Raw genomic sequence first — 22,706 nt, 5'->3', positions numbered from 1 at the left:
CAAGAACATTCAAAATGGGACTGTAAGTTCCGGATTCCCCTTTTATTGTGCTGATTCTAATACTGCTTAGCATACCAAGATCCTCCTACTACGATGCGCAATATAAACAGAGCGCTGCTCTGATTCGCGCAAGAAGGCCGTATTTGATCAAGAATACTCTCACCGGGCTTGGACTCTTTGCATTCACAATATCCATCTGTGATTATTCCTTCTGTGGCAGCAATTTCCAATTCTAACAATCACTCGCAGACGCCTACACTATCAAAGCCGTCTCCCAAGATGAGTTCGAGGACGTTCAAGTACCAACTACGCAACAATCACCCCGCGCTGGCGCCAGCACCAGTACGAGCGCACCTGCTGCGAAATAAACAAGCTATGGGCCTCAGTGTCAACGTTAGGAGATGATGTATGTGTATTATGGGAAGCATTGGCGAAGTGTACATTTGACGGGACTATTTTGTCCGAGGTGGATTACTTCGCGTTATGGCAAATAAAGCAGGTCGCGGAATACAATGAAAGAGACGAGATCACCACTCGCAAGACCTTTCTGTCCTTCTCTTCGAGGTTTATTATAAGGGTCCTAGAATGTGTCACTTAGCATCAGCGATTCAGGGCGCGATTGGGCTTCATCGGAATATTAATGTTTGATCTGTACTCATTGGAGCCAAGTACTCTACACTATAGGTACAATTGAAATAATAACCATCGCCGAAATCTGGATGGTTTGCCCGACTATGCAAGCGTGCGAGGCCCTTTCCATATACTCCAACCATGCCGAATATCCTTAGAAACGCCCCGCCCATATGTCCTTCATCAATCGTATAAACTAGGTCGTAACCTGGGTATCAAAAACGGCCCATAACCAATGCTGCGTGCTCCCTTCTCGCTTCCTGTGGAAAGTCGCGTGGAACGTCTAGATTAGTTCCTGGTGGCGATTGCTGAGTTCCATTGGTCTTATGACCGTCTGAGTTTGATACATTATGTTGATCAGATACAGGCGGTGGACGGTTTTGCTGTGGTGATAATGATGTCTGACGGCTTCCTAATGGTGATGGAGCAATAGTATGGGAATGATTAGAGTTTCCGAAAGGATTGTGGGGTGATATACGGCCGCCAGACATGGATATGCCTTTCGATTGCTGAAGTAATGATGAAGAAGTACTTGAAAATGTACCAGAAATTGGAGCACCTGAGCTCTGCTGATGCGAATGTCGCCGTTGCGCTTGCATCTGGGAGAAAGGGCTCGTTGTTCGTGGTGTTTGTTGAGCCGAGGTCTGTCTTTGAAGAAGGTGCGCGTGTGAAGGGTGTTGAGGGTTCGCCCATGGTGTTTGTTCGATGAATTGCTCTTCAGCAGGTTTAAATCGTGAAGTAGACCCTACTGTACGAAGGGCTGCAAGTTCTTGAATTGGCAAGCCTGCTGGAGGAACATGGTGAGCGTGTTTTGTTCGCTAAAATCGAGTCAGATATTGCAAATTTGCAGTTAATTTTGTGAACTTACACCCATCTTTTCGAGATCATCATCGAGCTCTGCCGCCGTAGCTGAAGCCATTGCTGGAGCAGCTGGAAATCCCACGTATTTCGCAACACCGGAAAGAACTGATACTTCGTTGCTGTAGGCCACTTGATTTCTGATCTGTTGTTGCTTGTTCGTTGGGAACTTCAATGTATAGTCCGGTACGCTTCCAGCGTAACTCCTTCGGTCATGCTGTATTTCATACCAATGTTTCCCTAGCTGTTCGAGTTTCTTTTCTCGGGTATCTCGTACTTCTTGTTTGTACTGAGTAAGAATCTGGCTCCTTTTTGCAACAGCATAATTACTCAGGGCTTTTAACTGGTACTGTTCTAAGGTATCGGCAACCCGAACCCGTTCGTCTCGTCGCGCATCTATACAACGCATCATAGCTAAATATTCGGGGTGTGTTGGCTTGTCTTGTCGAAGCATCGCTTCCTCTCGGTTCAATTGCTCGAGACGCTCCTCGTGAAGTCTGTCTTGAATCAGTAACGGGATTTATCTGGGCAATTTCACAACTAACCTATCTCTAAACGTGGAAAACTGTCTTTCTATCGAACTCAATTGGTCCAGCGCAATCCTCTTCCTCTCGACTAAGATTGAATCAGCATCCCATCGCAACAACCAATTCTCTCTCAACTTACGTTCTTCCTCGTTCTTCTGCGCGGCTTCTGCTTCATCATCTCCTTCATTCTCTGCATTTTCATCCTCGGCTTTTCTGGCCTCGTCGTCGCCATTCACTGCTTCTAAAGCAATGTCCCCGTCCTGGGTACTAACACCATTCTCAACAACCTTCTTCTTCTTACGGCCTCTTCTCTTCGGTGAAACAAGTATATTGACTGCCTCGGGAGCCTCGCTCTCGGCGATGACTTCTTCCTCGATTTCTTCGGTGGCTTCTTCTTCTTGCGCTGCCCCACCTTCGTCCGCAGATATGTTTCCGCTGATCGGATGTGATGTATCGACTTCCTCGTCGTGGTGGTTGTCTTCTTCGATTGCATACCCATCGCCTGTGCCCATTATAAAACCTGTGCGTTTGCGCAAGGGTTCCTCGATATCGTCCTCCAGCCCACTACCTGCCATTATGGAACGTTTCCGTTTTCTCGTATCGGCCTCGACCACTGATAATAGATTCTTGCTCTCAATAGCCCCATCTTCAAGCGATGTCGGGGCGGTTGGAGGGTCGACTGCTGCGTCGTCGTGAACAGAGCTTTTGGGCGATTCGGGAGATTCGTTCAGGGAGAGTTCGGCGTCAGACAATGGATCGTCATCCTCTTCGTCGTCTTGATCGTCTGCGGTAATTTGATTGTGAAGCTTGCTTGGCGTGTGTTGAATGTCGTTGTGTAAGCTTAGGACGACGTCCTGGTGTGGTCGAGATTTCTGAGGAGACTCTTCGAGCCGCTCAGTCTCAGCCTCAGAGTCATTCTCATCGTCAGAGGGATTGCTAAGGGCATCCGATCCGTCTTGGTCTTCGTCATGCTCGGCATCTTTGTCTTCAATGTCGCTCAAGCTACTTGACCCGTCTCCATCCACGTCAACCTCGCTCAACTCCTCGTCCGGAGAACTTCCTTCGCCGGCGGCTTGCAATAAAGCATCGGCACCTTGGTCCATTGTAACACTCATACTGCGCGTGTTGATATTCCAAGGCTGTCTTTCTTCCTACTGTGATACTCACATAACCTCGTGTGTCGGGATGTTGACTTGGTTCGTGTGGGAGAATGATCTGCGCGACTGTGGCTGCTGAGGGGGGTAGTTGTTGCAGAGCGGGATTTTGGATGTAGGTAGGCGTTTGGGCATTCGTAAGCTGGTGCTGGGCGTTGGTGAACTTTCCTTCGGAGAGGGAATGCTGTGGATGTGTGATTTGCTTGTTGAAGAGTGAAGCAAAGCTGGAACTCTTTGCTTGAGATCATGGGGAAGATCATCACACCGCTCTCAGAGTGGCAGAAAAGGCCCGCTAGGGTGAACTCCGGTCCGGCTTGTATTTACAATATTTTTCAAAATGTTTGCGACATGGCCCAGCTTTTGAATTCTTCCACACCAAATCTCTCATTACATATCAAAATGGGGAAACGAAGTCACAAGAATGTCGACAGTGCTGAGAGCACAAACAACGGCAGTAGCAAGAGTCACAGCAAAAATTCCTTATTACCCAACGACAAGGCTATTGATCCAAGCTTAGCAGCCCTCTTTGCTTCAAGTGTAAGAACAAGCTTTAATTGTCCGAAACGCAACTACTAATGAATGATATGCAATAGGCTGGTCCTGTAAAAGCACCCCCAAAGGCGCGCTATGAAGAACCCCCACCTCCTAGAAAGCAGTCAATTCCCGAAGCTGAAGATACGTCCGAAGACGATAATAGCGATTCTGGTGACGAGGACGAGGAATTGAGTAGTGTGGATGAAGACCTAGAAGATGGTGGTGCGATGGTCCTATCAGATGATGAAGACCAGGACTTGAGCGAGAGATCAGAGGAAGAGCCAAATCTAGACAGGATCATTGAAGCATCTGCCCCAAAACCGGATCGAAAACGAAAGAGAAAGGCCGATGAAGAGGATTTAGAGGGCAAATATATGCAGAAATTGGCCAGGGAAGAAGAAAGGGAGGAAGAGGAACGTCAGGCCGAAAGACGGCTTAAGCGCCAACGAACGACAGCAACGGAAGATGATATGATGTCGGAGGAAGAGGAAGATGTCGAGGATAAGAATAGTTCAGGCAGTGAAGATGGTTCAGAGGACGAGGCAGTAAATTCTCAAAATTCTCTTCCTTCGGATGTTCCCATGCACGAGTCCTTGGCACCAAGCAAAGAAACCACCGAGCTTGAGAAAGCAACTCGAACAGTCTTCCTTGCCAATGTCTCGACAGAAGCCATTTCATCAAAATCCGCCAAGAAGACCCTTATGACACATATGGGCTCGTTCATCGAATCATTATCCGCGCCACCAGAAGGGAAACCACTTCATAAAGTTGAATCTCTACGCTTCCGTTCTACTGCATATGCAGGCACATCTCTACCCAAGAAGGCCGCTTTTGCCAAGAAAGACCTGATGGCTGCTACGACTAAGAGCACAAATGCCTATGTCGTGTACTCAACTGCTTATGCCGCAAGAGAAGCAGTGAAGCGTCTGAATGGAACAGTGGTCTTGGACAGACATCTTAGAGTTGACGGTGTTGCGCATCCCGCCAAGACCGATCACCGGCGCTGCGTCTTCGTTGGAAACTTAGGTTTCGTAGATGACGAGAGCATGCTTGACCAAGGTGGCGAGAACGAGCGAAAGCGCTCTAAAAACCCATCCGACATCGAAGAGGGGTTATGGAGGCAATTCAACAAGGCTGGAAAAGTGGAGAGTGTGCGCGTGGTACGGGATGAGAAGACTCGTGTTGGAAAAGGCTTTGCCTACGTGCAATTCGAGGTCAGTTATTTTCTTTTGCTATTGCCAATTATGCATTATTGAACTGGTTACTAATACTTGAATCATAGGATGCAAATGCAGTAGAAGCTGCTCTTCTCTTTCACGAGAAGAAGTATCCACCAATGCTGCCTCGCGTCCTCCGAGTCGTCCGCGCAAAAGCTGTCCGCAAAACCGCCCTTGCCTCGAGCTCCCGCTCATCTAATTTCAAGGCTCCTGGCAAAGACCGAGTTTACAATCCCAAGATGCCAGCTGAGCAATCCTCGTTGCAAGGCCGAGCTGGGAAGCTGTTGGGAAGAGCAGGAGCTGCCCAGTTCAAGAATAGTAAGGGTAGCGGCGCTAACGACATGGTACTTGGGAAGCGAGGAGAAGGGAAGGCAAGCGGAATTGAGGGTATCTTGAAGACGCCGGAGAAGGTTGTATTCGAGGGTTACCGAGCGACTTCTGCTAACAAACCAAAATTGGGCGGGAAAGGGAAGAAAAGTGGAAAGCCGGTAAACAGAGGGGCAAAACGGGCAAGTGCGTGGAAGAAGAATGGTGGGTCCAAGAAGGCCAAATGAGGAGTGAACGGACGGATGGGTGTGACTGTTTCAGATACCATAGATAGAGAAATCAAAAACATCACTAGAGAACTGAAAATAGCAGACATCGTGGTTTGTCTTCATATGCTGGTCCTAACTGTCATTGTGCTATGTCAAATCAACCTACCTATAAATGAGCTCAAGAGCACGATCTCCTGGCCCCTCCCGATTCTAGACAACAACTAGCTAGATGTAATGAGCAACAGCCTCCTTTCTCTACAGCCTTCTGCGGGGGCTTAGGTAAAACTATCAGAGTAGCCTCGGGTATAAGAAGTAACAAACACACCACCATCTATCGGATTGTTGAGTCTAACAGAGCAAGGTCAAGCGTGTATTTGCTAGCCAATGTAGACTAAATGTGCAGATGGACCCTGGGTCCTTCGTCTTCTCCGTGTTCTTGAGGATTTGTCGCCTTGAGAGTCTACTTTCTCACTCAAAAATATGAGGGATTCCTTGAACTGGCGGTATCAGCTTTGTCAAGGCGGTATTGTGATTCCGACAACGGCTCTCCTCACTCCATCTGATTCTTCCCTGATTTGCTCGATGACCCCTCCCTTTGCACTCACGATATCACAAAAATCCTCCATGGAGCCCCCTACTCCAAAATAAACCTTCTTCGCTGCTATGAAAGCTGTTTTCCCAACAGAGACATCTTTCCTCAGTAGACTCATCAGAGTTTCTGCAAATGATTGCAAAGCAGCTGGTGAGTATATCGTCTCAGCCCCAATGACAGTGAGTCTCGAAGGACGTGACATCAAGTTTTGGTCCACTAGATTCACAAATTCAGGGCTCCACGCACCAGAGAAGAAAGACAATTTGATGCCGAACGATTCTAAAGAGGCACGGAAATGTTCCAGCACCCCAGGATCGATTTCGAGTTCTCCTTCAGCTTCCCATGACCCTGTTCTCGTCGCTTGTGCCCACGATAATAGGATATTTGGCAGCGTGACAAGTTGCAAAACGGTAGGGTTGTAATCGGCAAGACCAAGGTCGAAACCTCCCACAGACGGGGAATTCTGGAATATCCATTGAAAGATGGCTAGAGATGGCAGTGCAGTTCCACATCCAAGCTACTCCAAATTAGCCGTGTTCGACACAAAGAGGGAAAACCAGATATTATAGTACCTCTAGAACACGCCCTGGAGATTTTAAAATCTCTTGACTTCTCTTGTGTAGTTCCTTGACTACGTCAACTGAGCTCTCCCAGCTTTTGAAACCGCCTTCATAAACTCCCGTCCTCACGTCGTCCTGACCTAAGTTTCCCAAGCCTTCATCATCTTCTTCAGCCATCAGCTGTACTCTAACATCCCAAAGTTCTCTCCTTGGAATAGATATGACTTGTCCGTCATCCAATTTGACAACCAGAGTACTGTATGCTATTTTGGACGGAAGTGCTTTTAGCATGATTTCTAGATCATGTTCTTGAGGTGGTAGCAAGGGCTGGCCCGTGACTGGGAACGCTGGTTTGGGGGCTTGTCGGAGGGATCCCGTTTCTGCGGCATGCTTTGAGGGTGGGGATGAATGTGGAAGATTCAAAGTGGTAGCATCTTCTTCTATGTCGTCTCCTGCGAAAGAGAAACTGAAAGTAGACATATTTTGATGGCGAGGAGGAGGAAGCACGTGAAATTATTTTGGTTTGTCTTTCTTTTTGAGGTTTTGGTGGCAGAAACTCTTTGACCGCCCGACTGCCGAGGACAAATTTAGACCTGGCCTGCCTTATTCCGAATACAAAAAGCAGCACTTATTCATAGTATTATATCTATTATAGCTAATTGGACGTAAAAGTAAAGCACGGGTTAAGGTGCTAGCGCAATTAAACAAACAGGTTAGTATGGTCTAGTAGGAGGAGAGGGATAGTAATACTTAGGTATTGGAGGGAGAGAATAATGCAGGAGGGGAGACGACGTCCTATATAACTTACTTATATGATGCCTTTCTACAGCTATAACTTTCTTCCACTGAGATGTGATAATCAATCACACTTCTCAGATGAACTTTTAGCTTTAAGTCAAGCTTTACACTTGCGAGGTAGTAAATGCTCTCAAGGGAAAAGAGTAAACAGAAGCTCTTTGTATTAATGTACGGAGCAAAGCAATATGGGTATCAACCTAGACCTTCAAGGCCAAACCTGCAGCTTCCGCCTGCAATTTTCTCTTCTTATCCCTTTTGAGCTGCTTCTTCAACCGCTTGGTCTCCTTCTTTGTATCTTCCTTTCCACGCCGCCCGTCCCCCACATCTGCTTTGTGCCCCAGTGATTCATTACCCTCTGCCATAATCGTGTCCTTGCTGTCTTCCTTAGCTACTGCGGTATCCAGCTGTGACTCCGTGACACTCGGTTGCTCCTGCTTTGTTTTCTTGACTGACTCCTCCACTACAGATGGGTGTTTTCGCTTTCTTGACTTTTTCGGCCTGTCCTCTTCCATCTGACTGCCATTCCCCGCTTGCACTTTCTTAGATGTTCCCCTTACACTGAGGTCCAGGTCTGGCTTCTGCTCTTCACGCTCGATGGTGACAGGCTGGATGGGTTCTTGGACCTCCAACTTCTGTTTGTGTTTCTTCGCCTTCCCCAAGCTTGATCTTCCCTCTTCCTCATCACTGCTTTCAACCATCAAGCCCCTCTTTGCGCTCGCAGCTTTCTCCTCTGCATCCCGCGCCTTGCTTGCCTGCAGGGTCTTAGAAGGAAGAAACTTAGCACGAAGTGACTTGTTTCCTAGCTCAGCGGCATTCTCTTTTGAAGTTCCTCCTCCAGTACCAAAGCCATAATTAGATATTTGTGCTTCGATCTCTTCGTCGGTCATAACTGGCGGTTTTAGTGGGCGATTGGAGGCTTTGATCCATCCATTAACGATTTCCTCATGTCTAGATAAAGCGATTGCGACTTTGTTGTCGAGTATGTCTAGCTCTTCGAGAGAGAGCCCGACACTCTTGCTCTTGCCCTCCTCTGGCGCCATTATAGTGATATTGTGTTGTCCTTGATTCACATGTTGTTGATGGGGGAAAGAAAACCGACCGACTTAAACTTCGGCACGTGCGGCATCATCGGTCTTTCTCGGGGAACGTATTCCTGAAGCTCTGCATCGCGACTTCCTCCGAAAGGACAACCCAAATCAACTCTCAAAACATCTTCATTCTCCCTGCAATTGACGGCTCTGTGTGTTTCTTATACACCTCCCGTCATCATGTTTAAGCTCGCCCGTAGTCGCCCGTTCACGGCTGCTTTCAACGCCACCAAGGTACAAGAATATTTACCTCCAGCTATCTGGAAATAACTTGCTAAAAACAACTTCAGATCTCCTCGCCCTCCCGTTTGGCTGGCGTTGCGCAGCAGAAGAGAGCTTTGAGCATCCATGAATACCTCTCTGCTGACCTCTTAAGAAAAGTATGCTGAAATCACTACTCTCGATGGCTATGAAACTTATACCTTGACAGTACGATATCGGTGTCCCCCAAGGCTCAGTTGCGACAACAGCCGCGGAAGCCGAAGCTATTGCGAAGAAGATTGGTGGAGATGATATGGTTATCAAGGCACAGGTGCTGGCCGGTGGTCGAGGAAAGGGTACATTCGACAATGGCCTTAAGGGAGGTGTCCGAGTTATCTACTCTCCCACGGAGGCTAGGATGTTCGCAGACCAGATGATCGGACATAAGCTCGTTACGAAGCAGACGGGTGCTCAAGGCCGTCTCTGCAACTCTGTTTATATCTGTGAGCGCAAATTCGCCCGTCGGGAATTCTACCTGGCTATTCTTATGGATCGTGGTTCCCAAGGACCCGTTATCGTCTCTTCATCGCAGGGTGGAATGGATATCGAGACTGTTGCAAAGGAGAGCCCCGACGCTATCACCACTACCTATATTGACATCCACAAGGGTGTTACCGACGATATCGCCCGAAAGATCTCAGTTGACCTTGGGTTTAGCGAACAATGCATCGAAGACGCAAAGGACACCATTCAGAAGCTATACAAGATCTTCATGGAGAAGGATGCCACTCAAATTGAGATCAACCCTCTCTCTGAGACCTCAGACCACAAGGTGCTCGCTATGGATGCTAAGCTTGGCTTTGACGACAATGCAGAGTTCCGTCAAAAGGATATTTTCTCATGGCGAGACACTACTCAGGAAGATGCGGAAGAGGTTCGCGCGGCCGAATCAGGCCTCAACTTTATCAAGCTTGGAGGTGATATTGGATGTCTAGTAAATGGTGCTGGTCTTGCTATGGCTACCATGGACATCATCAAGCTGAATGGAGGCGAACCCGCCAACTTCCTCGACGTTGGTGGTGGAGCTACTCCTCAAGCTATCAAGGAGGCGTTTACACTCATCACGAGCGACCCTAAGGTCACAGCCATCTTCGTCAACATCTTTGGAGGTATCGTTAGATGTGATGCTATCGCTAAAGGTCTCATCAGCACTGTCGAGAGCATGAATCTCCGTATCCCTATCATTGCTCGTCTACAAGGAACAAACATGGAAGCAGCACACAAGTTGATCAACGAGGCTGGTCTTAAGATCTTCTCTATTGATGATTTACAAAGCGCGGCAGAGAAGGCGGTGCAGTTCTCAAAGGTTGTGAAGATGGGTAAGTTTCGCTTGGCTGCATATTTGACCCTTGCTGACAAAAGTAGCTCGTGACATTGATGTTGGCGTGGAATTCTCCCTCGGTATTTGAGCGATTGCTACACGTTCATGATTCTTTTGTGTATTGATTGCCTCGCCTATAGAAGATGGGTTGAGTATGTATAATGCATTGTGTTCCTGTGCCATAATTCATTATTGATTTACCTTGTCCCCTCATTGCTTGCTTGAATGTTTAAGGAGGTAAGTCATCATCACTCTTTGCTATCCTGAGTAAGGATGCGGCACTGCAGAGAGATACAGTTTGATACCCCCCTCAAGCCTGCGCACGTGATGACGAGACAAACCAAAAGTCTACATAGGGTTATCCAACAGTATTATTCCCCCTTTCTCATTTACCTTGCGTACTTGAATCCTCTGTTCTTGTTTTTTCTGTTGGCTTGAGGCCATTTTTGCATGATATATGCTCAGACTAGTCACATCATTACCTCCTGGGAAGATTCTAACGCAAACTTGCTCAAATAATACGCCGTGGAACTCCAATGCTCCATCTAATCAAAAACATATTTATCAGCTGCTGTTCTCTTTTCTTCTTCTCTTCTTCCCTTCTCCATTTACCTTAAAAAATGTAAAAGCAAAACACCGATTTATATTTTTTTATCTATCCTACACATTGAAAAAGGAATAAAGTACGGAGTCAAAGAGCCCAAAAAATGAGTATCACGCAAACAACAACAACGGAAGGCATTATGAAAAAGGGCGTGAGCACCACTTCCCAACACCCGGTCGTTTCGGTATCTACGAACAAGCACGAGCAAGCATCCTTCTCAATCTCCCGCCTTCCACCTGAGCTGCGGCATAAAATCTACGCGTGTTATTTTGAAAGTCTTCCGCCTCTTAACGTTGAAGTTGAAAACACGAATATCAACTCGCCGTATAGGTACCACCTATATACTCCACTCGCACTAGCATCGCCGTTTTTCGAGTACGATGTCCCTGCTAGCTTATTCTACTCTTGCTGTACTTTCTCCTTTCCGTCGGGGAAAGCTATGCGGGGATTCGCGGCGGAAATAGATGGATGGGGTGTTGTAAGGAGGGTGAAGGTTGTGTGTCGGAAGGAAGCAAGGAATTGGGATTGGGTGTATTTGGTGAATGTGTGTTATGAAGGGTTGGAGGAGGTGATGTGTGAACTTGGGGGAAGGGGAGGCGAATACGGATTGTGATTGCTTTGCGGGCTGGTGGGAGTGTGTGAGGGATGCTGTGAGGGAGGGGTGGTGTTGTAAGGGTAAGGGTAAGAGTAAGAGAGGGGGCGGGAGGGAGAGAGAAGAAATGTTGATTTTAAGATGTGAGATTGAGGGGAAGGAGGTTGCGTCAGAGGTGTTGAAGTGTTAAGGTTTTGAACTGTTGAAAATGTTGGACGCTGGACGTTGGACGCTGGAAGAAAGATGGAACTGCGATAAGTATGTGAAGAAGATAAAATAAGGAGTGAAAGTGGGACAACGTATGCAAGCAGAATAAAACTGATATGAAATCATGATATCGTGTATTCTATAGGTCCTCTCCTAGAGTCCGCTTGCAATGCAAGAGTTCTACACATACCTTGCCGTGTATTATATTTCCTCGTCTCTATTCCCATCGTCTGGATGCGGCACTGACTTACAATGTCCCAAACCGAGTTGAACATTTAGCGACTATAACGAGTGCTAGCCACAAATCTATACGATTTTGCCCGCGAGTACCCGCTGGCCTGACCAAGCAAACGCCTACTTGTTAAAGATCAAAAAGTTCCTCAAGCTATCCCAATGATCACTCTGGACGTATATATAGTCCATACTACTCCTTAACCCGGTCTGCACTGTATCAGGATACCACCTAAACAGCCACATGACCGAGCCCCAACTTAAAGCTGCAAACACCGGCCACGCATCGTGTTCTATCCGCCTCGAGAGCTTGTGGCTTTTTATAATTCCTGCCTGGGGCATGACGGACAGCTGTGCTAGGGAGAGACACACTCGTGCAAATACTAAACGGCGACATCAGTTAACAGCTTGCTTTTTAGAGGCTCCGAGCAGAACTTACCAAAAACAACGATTTGCTTGCTGACCGACGAAACATGTCCTTTCTTCGACCGTCTGCCGAAAACCAAATATCCTCCCATTAATCCAGCAAAGAAAGTATCATATGGCCCTTCTTTCCCTGGACTGGAGCCCATATGTTTTAATGCTAGCATCGTCAACTTGTATACCGTCGCGTATCTGGCCAAGTTTTGGGCATGTGTTTTCGTTGCTCGTAATACCAAGGAGATTTTTTCTCGTATTGTGCCCGAGCGGAATAGAACTATCATACTAGACTCGCATTGGATTAGCAAAAGCTCCCTGTTCTTGAAAGGGAGCGTTGAGCAGGACTTACACCAGCGCATGCGGAAACCGAACTTTGGCTCCGTAGACTGCGCCATTGCGAGCAGCTTTCAGTACAGCTAAACAATCCGCATATTTTGGGTTTAATATGACACTTTCGAGTGCTTTCTATGTAGCATTTATATTAGTATATTTGCGCGTCCTGGTGAGGGTATTCAAACGTACCTTTACAGCTTCGACTCCTGACATCTTGCCGGTTCCAACCTCGGCCTCGGCAACGCGCTGGGAGGAACTCCTAGAAGTGCAAGAGCACAAAGGGTAAATTATGCTACCGCCGTATTATCATCGGTGTATGTAGCTTCTCTATCAAGGTGAAGCTGCAAGAGGTAACTGTCTGGGGGGTTGGTTGGTTTAGTAAAGGGTTGAAGTCCGGAGGAATGGCCTCGGGAAGTACGTCTTGGGCTTTTGTACTGGTACCCCACGATTTCAGGGATCTGTAAAGTAGCCTTGCGCCATACTTTCGTTTTGCATGTGAGATGTGGATGTAATTGTGAGTGATGAATCGGAGCCAACGGAAGAAGGTTGTTACGTGCTTACATAAGGAGACTTTTTTTTATCGATTGTGATTATTTTTCTCCACCGAAAAGTTGCTGCTATCTATCCACCACAACCACAATTTCACAATTGTGCCAGTAACCCAACATGTTGCGACAAATGTAATGTTTCTTGGAATATGTCTTCCTTCAAATGCTAATGATATTCCAGCAAACCTCGCAATGCGCGCAGCAAACGTGCCCTCGACAAAAAAGCCCCAAAGCCAATCGAGAACCCCAAAACCACCCTCTTCCTCCGCTACACAACCTGCTCTCAAATCGTACAAGATGCTCTCGGCGACCTCAATCAACTGCGCATTCCCCTCGCCAAGAAGTTCACCAAGAAGAACGAGATCCACCCCTTTGAGGATGCTACATCCCTCGAATTCTTTTCTGAGAAAAATGATGCCTCGCTTCTAGTCTTTGGAAGCTCGAGCAAGAAGCGCCCGCATGCCCTCAACCTAGTACGAACGTTTGGGTACAAGGTGCTTGACATGCTGGAGCTGTATCTAGATCCTGATAGTTTCAGACGATTGAATCAATTCAAGAACAAGAAGTGTGCGGTGGGACTAAAGCCCATGTTACTTTTTGCGGGAACACCATTTGAGACCCCAGTACAGAATGAGTATACGTTGGTAAAGAGCTTCTTTACAGATTTTTTCAAGGGAGAGCCCGCCGATAAGGTCGATGTGATGGGATTACAGTACATTGTGTCTATCAGCGCAAGAGAACCGGTAGAGGGAGAGGATTCGAAGCCAAGTGTGCATTTGAGAGTTTACCTGATCCGGACGAAGAAGGCTGGACAGAAGTTACCAAGGGTTGAGGTCGAGGAGATGGGTCCCAGAATGGACTTCAGAGTGGGCAGAGTCAAGGAGGCCGACGAGAGTATGCTGAAGGAGGCAATGCGGAGAGCCAAGAATACCCTAGAGAGACCGAAGAAGAATATCTCGACCGATATCGTGGGTGATAAGATTGGTAGGATACATCTGGGCAAGCAAGACTTGAAAGAGTTGCAAACCAGAAAGATGAAGGGGTTGAAGAGGAGTAGAGACATCGCAGATTCAGAGGATGAGGAGATGGAAGATGTGATCAGCGACGAGGAGCCTGTGAAGAAGCCGAAGCGGGTTTGAGTTATGTCTCCTGTTAGAACGTGGTATGTCTGTCTGCATAAAACCGGTGTTTGGAGTATGGATGGACATGGAAAACTGCAACTGGGGTCAATTCGCGGGCTATTTTGATATCCGCAACCCCTTCACATATAGAATAACCAAGTACAGTCTCTGTATGAAATAGTTTTACTGTTGCCAGCTATGCGCTCCCATCAACAACGCCCCCTCTCAAGTGAGCACAGGACCCGGAGCAGTCGCTGACTCTTCTCATGATTGGGTTTCAATCTTAGTTTATATTTGCCCATCCATATGAAGACAGACTAAGCCCGCCTGCACATCAATTCAGTTACACATCTTTACCCATCTCACACTCTTGTTTCATTAAACCTTTGCTCTCGAAAACATTGTCAACGTTCAATATGGATGAGAGGAGGCATATGTCTAAGTTAGATCGTATCTGTGAAACCCATGCAATCAGACACGGTTTTCTTCCACACAAGCAAACCGTTACTTAGCAAAGAGCTGCAGAAAAAGAAAGATGGAAGCTGCTTCAAACAGGCAGTCTGGGGTAAATATTCGATGAAGGACTAGCAGCTTCGTCCTAAGTGGTTGCGATTTTCGCAAACACTTTAAGTGTCATTCACTTGTTCCGCTTGCACCAATGCTACCTAGGGGTTTGATTCAAACTGCTAAGGTCGTTCCTAATATCTCTTGAGTTATATTATTTGTTTTCATGTTATGGCATGATTGTACTGGAATTGAGGAGTCTGACCAGGTTCGGTGTCAAGCAGCCGGACTCTCGCAGCCTCTGAGCACACATTATCGTTGACGTGATGTCTGTGCCTGACATAGCTGCTTACCATTCTGAACCCAAACTACGATTGTCTGTCTCTCTTTACACTTGAGCATTAGAACGGACCTGATATCTTGCTATTGCAATACTAATTAATAGACGGGATTTCGAAAACGCGGGATGAAAATAAGGAAGTGAAATTTTCACGCAATAGCTGGCGACGTTCTCTGAATCCCTATTTCTTGATGAGGAAGGAACCTCCCATCAAGAAGCCCACGTTCTTGGCTGAAATAAGGACGACGGTGGATCTGAATAATCACCCGAATAATATTTTGCAATAAGGTACATGCAGGTGCAGCAATTCGAGGGATGCACACTGGATTATAAGAAACTGATTGAAGGATATATGTACAAAGTATGAAATTCTGCAAGACAAGTGTTGTATACCGTTCTGAATGCGACTAACGTTGATGAAGAACTTGGTCCCCTTTCACATGGTGTTGTCCATGCCTCATCTGGAAATATTCGCCTCCACCCTAGCAACTGGAAGTCTTCTTTAGCAGCGTATGTAACCTTCTTCGACTTTTGGCATACTTGGTTGTTGCCGCTGTCGTGGACATGGAAATTCTTGCAGATTTCCTCATCTTTATATGTAGACAATCCGTCTCTATCACCGAAAAACAATCTTGTGACATCAAAAAGAGATTGGCTGCATAGAACGCCTTTTAAACTATCAAGTTCCTGTGTCCACATCTCGGACCTTGCAGCTTTGACCAGGGCACCACGTAGAGGCGAGCCATCCGGTGTATTGTGGTACACGTAGGGTATAACGCCAAACAATAGGTATCGCCCCTGGCGAAGCCCAAGAAAGGCATCAATAGAATCATTCCGCAATTCCTCGATTTGTTATTTCTGACCAATGACGTAGAGATGCACGAATAATCCCTCAATATCTTTCATTGCATCCTCTTCGGTGTTGCCCTGTGCCTCGTAATTGACGACCGCAGGAGGTACACAGATCTCGTCGTGGCACATCCAGTAAACCATGACTTGAATGGCTGTCGGGTCGTCCTCCGGAAGCTCTATAACCCTGTAGTCTGGACTCATCCAAAAAGGTTTGCAGGCAGCTTTGCAGGTAGCTTTGAAGAGCGGACTCGCATTGCAGAGTAGGTTTTGGTGTACCGTGAAGCATTGCTTTTCATCACCGACCACAAGAGTAACGGTTTGGTGAAGGGACCTATGTGTGACATGTGATCAGTTTCAAGTTCTTTGTTCGTGTGGAAAATTGCGAGCTCACCCCATGAGGCGCATTTTCTTATACGGACGCTCTTCGGTCTTAGTTGCCATCTTGAGGGTTTGAAGCCCTATTTGGTGTAGGTTCAAAGCCAACCTTGTGTTGACTGAGAGGTTGTGAACCCGAGAATAACGGACGTAATTATTTGAGGTGAATGCGATTTACGGGGAGGCTAACAGTACGCAACTCAAAGGTTCACTGATCGTGCCTGCTCTTTTAAAAGTTTCGCTAGACCAGCAAAGGTTCCGAAAGTATAATCCTGACCCACGACTAAGGCTTGCACAATTTATACTCAGCTTGGATCGACTGCAGATTTGGGCCTCTAAAAAGACTTAAACTCGAGGTGACCTCAGTTTAAAACAGGATCTGGGTGGAAATCAACCCGATTGTATTCATATTAAGACTAGACTGGCCCAAGCCTTGTCCATAGCAGAATCAAAAGGAGGTTTATACCACCTCAACATGCTTCTACTCCTCCGTCCTTGGTGTTACCTTCAACGCTGACACATTTAATGCATCAATCATCTTGAGAGTAGGTCGAGGTGGTTTGGAAGTGAGGTGCTTGATGAGATGCACGAGGTTCCAGTTAAAAGAACATGAAGTGAGATGAAACTTTTGCAAAATGAAGGTAATCTACAGTAGTGCATTGTCAGAAGTGAGGAACTTTCCTGGGTGGCTTTACAAGAACAAGATGGAACAGAGACGAGCATTAAGCACAACAGCGCTACATATAAATTTACACGGGCTTATCTGGCATACCTAATCTATACCAAACCCTAAACCACCACCGTCTGCAACAGTCTATCCTCAACGCCCTCCAAGGTATAGTGGTGAGCTAACACGTTCAGATTTTCTATCTCGGCCTGAAACTGCTTGTCAGGATCGACACCTGGACCGAACATCTGAGCTCCAGCACCTGGACCCATCTGTCCCATCTGCTGTTGCATTTGGCTTGCAGCTAAATTTCACTATTAATTATGGTTCAACTATGAGTTCGAAGACAGTGCTTACCATTGTCACTTCCCAGAAGGTAGTTGAACACCGATTGTAATCCAAAGATACACAGCACATACCAGGAAATGGAAGACATCCACTGCGGGTCCATATCCTTGGTTGCTACACCTGCCTGTAACATGCTCTTGAACTTAATAGTCAAGGGGAACGGCAACCGGACTATATCTGTCAGCATGACCCATTGCCAGTCTCAACCCGGAAGACTCACTGATCACAAAACCACTAAAGAAAGCATTGATCCACCCCATAATCAATGTCTGCGGCACAATCATAGCCATATTCCCCTTCATCATACCCATCATGCCCTCCATAGCCGCCGGATCCGTCATGGGATTCGGCGCAGCCTGGCCCTTCTTATCTGGTTCCTTTAAGAACGCCCCGCTTTCATATGCTGCGACAAGGTAGTCTTTTCGAGCTTGGAATGAGGGAGCGGAGATGACATTCGCGTTGGCGCGGAGGTTGACGCCGCGAAGGAGGGAGCGCTGTTCTTTGATGGCTGGCAGTTCTTGTTTCTTCGGGGCTGTGGCCATGAGAACCGTTGCATAATGGCGGAGAACACCTGTTAAGATCTATAGATATCAACAGCTGTAATGAGGAGGTGATGCTGGCGTGGAGAGCTTACCATGACCACTGTGATGGGGATCAGAATCCAGTAGCTAGGAATTCATCATCAGCACTAATCTCCCATTTCTCCATCGTTGAAGTCTTACAAGAGCTGGGGATCCCTATGGATCGTTTGCACAGGGACTTGCGCCATATTTGCGGTAGTTATCGTATTCTTGTTGCTGGCACAAATTACGGAGCGTGAAGCTCGACGTTGATGGTGGTGGTGCGGATGTAGGATGAAGGTTTTATATTGACACATCTAAGGATCACTCCTGCCACGGAACAAGACACGGTTCCCCTTTTCTATACGCGACAACTGAAGCTATCCTACACCTTAATTGTCTTTCTTTGCAACATTTACAGCAAAGATGGCTTCGGAAGAGAAAATCTCGGTTTATTCGTTGGCTGGTATGTGTTATTTTTGGAACCCTCTCTTTTTGAAATGTCCCATTCCTCAAGATACACAGTAGCTAATACCCATCCTAGACCTCAAAAACACCAGCGACGATGCCCTCCCAGCCTACCTCAACTCCCTCTCCTTCGCCCAATCCCACACTCTCACAGATGTTCGCCTCGCTCTAGGTTACACAGCCTTTGGCATCTGCGCCGCAACCTTCTACTGGGACTACACATACGGCTTCGAATCCACCAAACTGCTGACCCTCGGCGCCGTCATCCTCTACAGCCTCCTCAACGGCGCCCTCACCTTCTGGATCTGGGGCGTTGAGAAAGGCACCGTGTACGTTGGCACGAACTCCAAGACCGGAGACAAGATCACCATTCAGAGTAGGACGGACAAGTTTGTACCCATGTACAAACTTACGGTTACAACGGAGAGCAAGGATGGGAAGAAGGAGACGAAAAAGTTGAAGATGGAGTTTAGAGAGTGGTTTGATGAGAAGGGGGCATTTATCACGAAGCCATTTCAGAGGATGCTGGCTAGCAGTGTGGCAGCTATAGGGAAGGTGGATCCAAAGAATGCTTTCCCGTTGAAGGAGAAGAAGGAGAAGGTGGAGGACAATAGGAGTATGGATGAGAAGTGGGCCAGTTTACTTGCGGAGAGTGCGGGGAATGTGGTTGTTGAGCCTGAGAGCAATGGCGCGAGTACGAGCACACCTACGCCGGGGAAGGGAAAGAGAAGGGCAAAGAAGGCTTAGTCTGTTGTTTTAGATGGCTGGATGGTGAACTGTATGCTACGATGCGAATAAAAGTCCATAAGTGAAGGATTGCTAGGCGTTTAGGTTTCCTAATACGAGGAGTTCCGTGCATGGGGGAAAGCTTACGCCACAAGTAAGGCGGTTATATCGAAAAAACTCTTGTGAATTTAACAACAATTATTGTCATCTATTCATCTAGGCTTCGGCCTTTTTAGTAATTCAAATCTAGAGACCAAGGAGCGCCAGACAATGCACCCGAACACCACGCTATGCTTTCTTTCAACTCCCACAGAAATTAAATACACCATATGATTCAGTCCTCGAGATTGAACCACGCCATCTTACATTTATCGGCACGACTACGCACAGTACTTGAACAATCATTCAATGCAACATCCAGTTCAAACATCAGCTTAGATTTGCGAAGAGTGAGAACAGCAGGCGAGATATGCTGGACAAGCAGGGCCAACACATCCAATGCGGCCGCACGGCAGCGAACAGAGCTATCGGAAGGCGAGTCGAGGGTGTTGTGTGTGCGATCAGTCATCCGGTTGATCAGACTATCCAAATGGCTCTCCATAACTTCGGGGCAAAGTGGAAGTAGTGTTAGGATTGTTTGGATAAACGAATGCTTGGCCCAATCGTCATTCTGCACATTCGTGCCCTCAAGGACAAGTGGCAATAGAGACTCAACGCTATCTTTCAAAGTTGCGGGCTCCATGAAGGCAAGCAGACCAGCGAGAGCAAGCAAAGCATTTTCCTTGGCCTTCTTTGTCTCAGATGCTCGCCATAGCTCTACGAGAGGGGTAACGGCGATGGTAAACACTCGTTGCTTGCGAAGGCGGCGGACGAAACAAAAATTCTGCTCGTTCATGAGCTCCGAAGGCGCAAGAAGAACTCGGAAGCTTTGAGCAACCTTTCGGCCGTTGCGAGTATTAGAGATTCCCTTAATCATGACGTCCAGCAGAATCGAAGATTGGGGCTTGTGAGCAGCGACGGTGGCTGCTGTGAAGTATGCTAAAGCACGGTAAATGCTGTCGACTTCTGCTTCTGAATTTGGAGAAGACCCTTCAACTAAGTCCACCATAACTTGAACCAGCGTTCGAGATTCATTCTCAAGGGGCTCTTCTAAAGCACCAAACTTGTTGACAAGCAGCTGCAGGAACCACAGCATTGAGGTGCGTGCGAGTATAGATGCATTATTATCAGTGCTCAGGGCATTGAGTAGCATCGCTAACGCGGTATCCCCAACTCGGAATTTTAGCTTCGCCTTATCCTTGGAGATATTAGCAAATTATCAAATAATTACTAAGAATAGTTATTTACCTTAGGCTTGATTCCGGCGAGCAAAGAGACAGAGAGAACGTTCACCGAACATTTCTCTTCGGGACCGAAGCGTAGCTCTGCCTGCGGAAGAGTAAGTCCTTCAGCCGAAGGACAAAATAGAGACCAAATAGCAGAAGGCTCATGGTGTTGATTCCACGATAACAAAAAGTTATCTTCTCGTGTCAGATGGGCTGATTCGGAGCGAACGGCCAATGTTGCAATCTTTCCAACCAACTTGAGAGTGATCTGATCGATGTCGTAGGGCTTCGCCAGTCCGATATAATGCAGGTTACCAGGCATCGACGATACATTCGTGTGGTTTTCCAGCTTTATAAGACGAGCCAATAGCGGCAAGACGATTTGAGAGTATCGTGCAACTCCTAGATCACTGACATCTGAACCAAGTTTAATTTTAGAACGACTGACAGCAGAATCAAACAATTCCATGCCTCGGAAGATAGCGGCGAGGATCGCGTTGGAGTACTCAAGCCCGCCGTTTTGACCAACCACGTTTTGCCATAGCTGAAGGAGGCTCTCCATACACGCATCGAAGTTGCGTTGCCGGAATCCAGGAGTTGGGACTTCATTGAGCCCAGTAAAGGAAGAACAGGAGACGATTATCAGGTCCTGAAGTAAATCAACGATTTCTGTGATCTGTGACGTTCCTTGGCTCGTGGAAAGTGATTCTGGGAAACTTTTCATGAGTTTCGGCAAAGTTGTATCTTTAAATATCGTTGGATCTCGACTGGACATGTCCTCGATTGCACGAAGAGCCGCTACGTGTATCTCCTGCTCACGGCTGGAACTCAGCATAACTGCATCGATCTTTTCCAAGACCATTGCTTTCTCTGCCGGAGATAAAAATTCGTGGATTTTGGTTAGTAGCACAAGACCCTCTATCGCAGCGGTTCCAAAGACGGAACCTGAGCCATCTTCCACTTTGGACATGGCCGCGAAGTAAATATCAACGATACTTTGTCGAAATTTGAGGAAAGCATCGAAAATTGCCACTTCTGGCTTGTCATTACCGTTTGTCGTTAATAGGAGGGCCTGTTCTTCGAGGTCAAGTCTTGCTTGGAGAAGGTTATTAAAAACACTAAGGAGCGACTTCTTCTCTAACGGCAATTCCACTGATTGTGCGAGAACATCTATCTTTGGTAGGATAGCCTTTGTTACCAAAAGGAATATGTGGCTGGAGCTCGAACCAATCGCTCGAAGTATTCTTCCACTAGGCTTCAAGAACTGTCTGTTGTCAGACATCTTGTCGAATATTTCGTTTGAAATATCTGAAACCAGATTTGCAAGAGTATTTTCATCCAATTCTCCAGCTTGGGTTCCCAAGGAATGGAACAGACCCCTGAGAATGCGCAGAGACTCTTCGATAAAGTCTTCACTTTCTCCATTCCAGACTTCATATTTGATTGCAGACCATATCTCTGGAGCGTGCTTTAAAAGTGTAGGGCTTGAAAATGATATGGCGCATTCGTAAATGGTGGACATGATCTCTTGCTAGTATTCATTAGCAAGCGAAAAGCAATGGTCGTGGAGATGCCACGTACCTTCTTGTTAGCAGCTTGATCAGTGTCTATGTTGCTGAGAAGAAGAGTGAAGGCGTCATCGGCATATTTGTCGCTGGAGGTGATGCACTGCAGCAGTAGGCTCTTCAACTCTTCTGGTGATGGTTTGTTGGGGTCCGTAGCAGTACCTCCTAAAGTAATCGGGAAGTACCGAACAAAAAGCTCCCATAACTTATTGCTTTCGACCGGTTCTAGAGCCCAGTCTTTGCTGATATGAGCATAAAGAAGAAATAGAACTTTCAGACAAGCTGGATTTTTCTCAAGCTCCGCCAAATCAGCGATTCCAGTAACAAGTAATGGCAGACCAAGATCGCGTTCTAATGGCTGCTTGAACTTTTCAAATAGAAGTGAAATGAGAGTATAGAAAGCTAAACGTGTATCTGGTTTTTGTGAAATGAATATGTTGCCTTGACCCTGACACAGCCCAAAGACCGATTGTGCAACCACAGCTGCATCTCCAGGTGGGAAATTTCTCCAGGCGGCCAGAATTGACAGCGAATTAGCAACTTCTTTGAGACCAGCATGATAGCTGGGAACGTAGTCTCTGTTTTGGAGCCTTGCACAAAAGTATTCTGTGAGAGCATGCACTATTCCAATCAGCATATTGAAAAAGGTTATTTAACGTAACACTTACCATCCTGTCTCGATATTGGTTGTGTTTGCATAGTTTTCAACAAAGCAGGGAATAGTTCCAAAGCTATAGAATTAGTCACTGGAGAAGCATCTGTCTAAGAGACGTTTACCTCGAGCAACAATGGTCAGGTCTTCTTCTGGTCCGAGGAATGGACCCATATCCGACATTACTTTTGG

General features: G+C 46.9%; 9 protein-coding genes across 9 annotated transcripts; 5 read left to right on the top strand and 4 right to left on the bottom strand.

Moving 5' to 3' along the window:
- Window positions 1-14: 14 nt before the first annotated feature.
- Window positions 15-368, top strand: COA3 (Cytochrome c oxidase assembly factor, mitochondrial; the record flags this gene model as incomplete). The annotated part of the gene is made up of 3 exons (XM_031150176.1): window positions 15-22; window positions 71-198; window positions 250-368. 3 exons carry the CDS (start codon window positions 15-17, stop codon window positions 366-368), a joined length of 255 nt encoding a protein of 84 aa, XP_031004711.1.
- A 477-nt stretch (window positions 369-845) lies between these two features.
- dep1 (Transcriptional regulatory protein) lies at window positions 846-3,118 on the bottom strand (the record flags this gene model as incomplete). The annotated part of the gene is made up of 3 exons (XM_031150175.1): window positions 846-1,448; window positions 1,499-1,985; window positions 2,034-3,118. The coding sequence occupies 3 exons, from the start codon at window positions 3,116-3,118 to the stop codon at window positions 846-848; spliced, it is 2,175 nt and encodes a 724-aa protein (XP_031004712.1).
- A 450-nt stretch (window positions 3,119-3,568) lies between these two features.
- Window positions 3,569-5,474, top strand: NOP12 (Nucleolar protein; the record flags this gene model as incomplete). The annotated part of the gene is made up of 3 exons (XM_031150174.1): window positions 3,569-3,706; window positions 3,763-4,917; window positions 4,986-5,474. 3 exons carry the CDS (start codon window positions 3,569-3,571, stop codon window positions 5,472-5,474), a joined length of 1,782 nt encoding a protein of 593 aa, XP_031004713.1.
- A 497-nt stretch (window positions 5,475-5,971) lies between these two features.
- Window positions 5,972-7,088, bottom strand: HPM1 (Histidine protein methyltransferase; the record flags this gene model as incomplete). Its single annotated transcript, XM_031150173.1, has 2 exons — window positions 5,972-6,565; window positions 6,621-7,088. The coding sequence occupies 2 exons, from the start codon at window positions 7,086-7,088 to the stop codon at window positions 5,972-5,974; spliced, it is 1,062 nt and encodes a 353-aa protein (XP_031004714.1).
- Window positions 7,089-8,674: 1,586 nt separating this feature from the next.
- tca-9 (Succinate--CoA ligase [ADP-forming] subunit beta, mitochondrial) lies at window positions 8,675-10,164 on the top strand (the record flags this gene model as incomplete). Its single annotated transcript, XM_031150172.1, has 4 exons — window positions 8,675-8,728; window positions 8,785-8,874; window positions 8,925-10,074; window positions 10,121-10,164. 4 exons carry the CDS (start codon window positions 8,675-8,677, stop codon window positions 10,162-10,164), a joined length of 1,338 nt encoding a protein of 445 aa, XP_031004715.1.
- A 1,669-nt stretch (window positions 10,165-11,833) lies between these two features.
- PXMP4 (Peroxisomal membrane protein) lies at window positions 11,834-12,676 on the bottom strand (the record flags this gene model as incomplete). Its single annotated transcript, XM_031150171.1, has 4 exons — window positions 11,834-12,093; window positions 12,150-12,415; window positions 12,480-12,595; window positions 12,653-12,676. The coding sequence occupies 4 exons, from the start codon at window positions 12,674-12,676 to the stop codon at window positions 11,834-11,836; spliced, it is 666 nt and encodes a 221-aa protein (XP_031004716.1).
- Window positions 12,677-13,129: 453 nt separating this feature from the next.
- LHYA1_G005221 (Ribosome production factor 2-like protein) lies at window positions 13,130-14,150 on the top strand (the record flags this gene model as incomplete). Its single annotated transcript, XM_031150170.1, has 2 exons — window positions 13,130-13,143; window positions 13,193-14,150. The coding sequence occupies 2 exons, from the start codon at window positions 13,130-13,132 to the stop codon at window positions 14,148-14,150; spliced, it is 972 nt and encodes a 323-aa protein (XP_031004717.1).
- Window positions 14,151-16,992: 2,842 nt separating this feature from the next.
- Window positions 16,993-17,987, bottom strand: LHYA1_G005220 (ER membrane protein complex subunit; the record flags this gene model as incomplete). Its single annotated transcript, XM_031150169.1, has 5 exons — window positions 16,993-17,174; window positions 17,228-17,389; window positions 17,439-17,799; window positions 17,853-17,886; window positions 17,941-17,987. The coding sequence occupies 5 exons, from the start codon at window positions 17,985-17,987 to the stop codon at window positions 16,993-16,995; spliced, it is 786 nt and encodes a 261-aa protein (XP_031004718.1).
- A 217-nt stretch (window positions 17,988-18,204) lies between these two features.
- SPC2 (Signal peptidase complex subunit) lies at window positions 18,205-18,993 on the top strand (the record flags this gene model as incomplete). The annotated part of the gene is made up of 2 exons (XM_031150168.1): window positions 18,205-18,244; window positions 18,323-18,993. The coding sequence occupies 2 exons, from the start codon at window positions 18,205-18,207 to the stop codon at window positions 18,991-18,993; spliced, it is 711 nt and encodes a 236-aa protein (XP_031004686.1).
- Between the last annotated feature and the right edge of the window lie 3,713 nt (window positions 18,994-22,706).

The sequence above is a fragment of the Lachnellula hyalina genome (assembly GCF_007821495.1).
Source record: "Lachnellula hyalina strain CBS 185.66 chromosome Unknown contig00082, whole genome shotgun sequence".
NCBI classification, from domain to species: Eukaryota; Fungi; Ascomycota; class Leotiomycetes; order Helotiales; family Lachnaceae; genus Lachnellula; species Lachnellula hyalina.
This window is presented reverse-complemented; position numbering and strand designations above follow the sequence as displayed.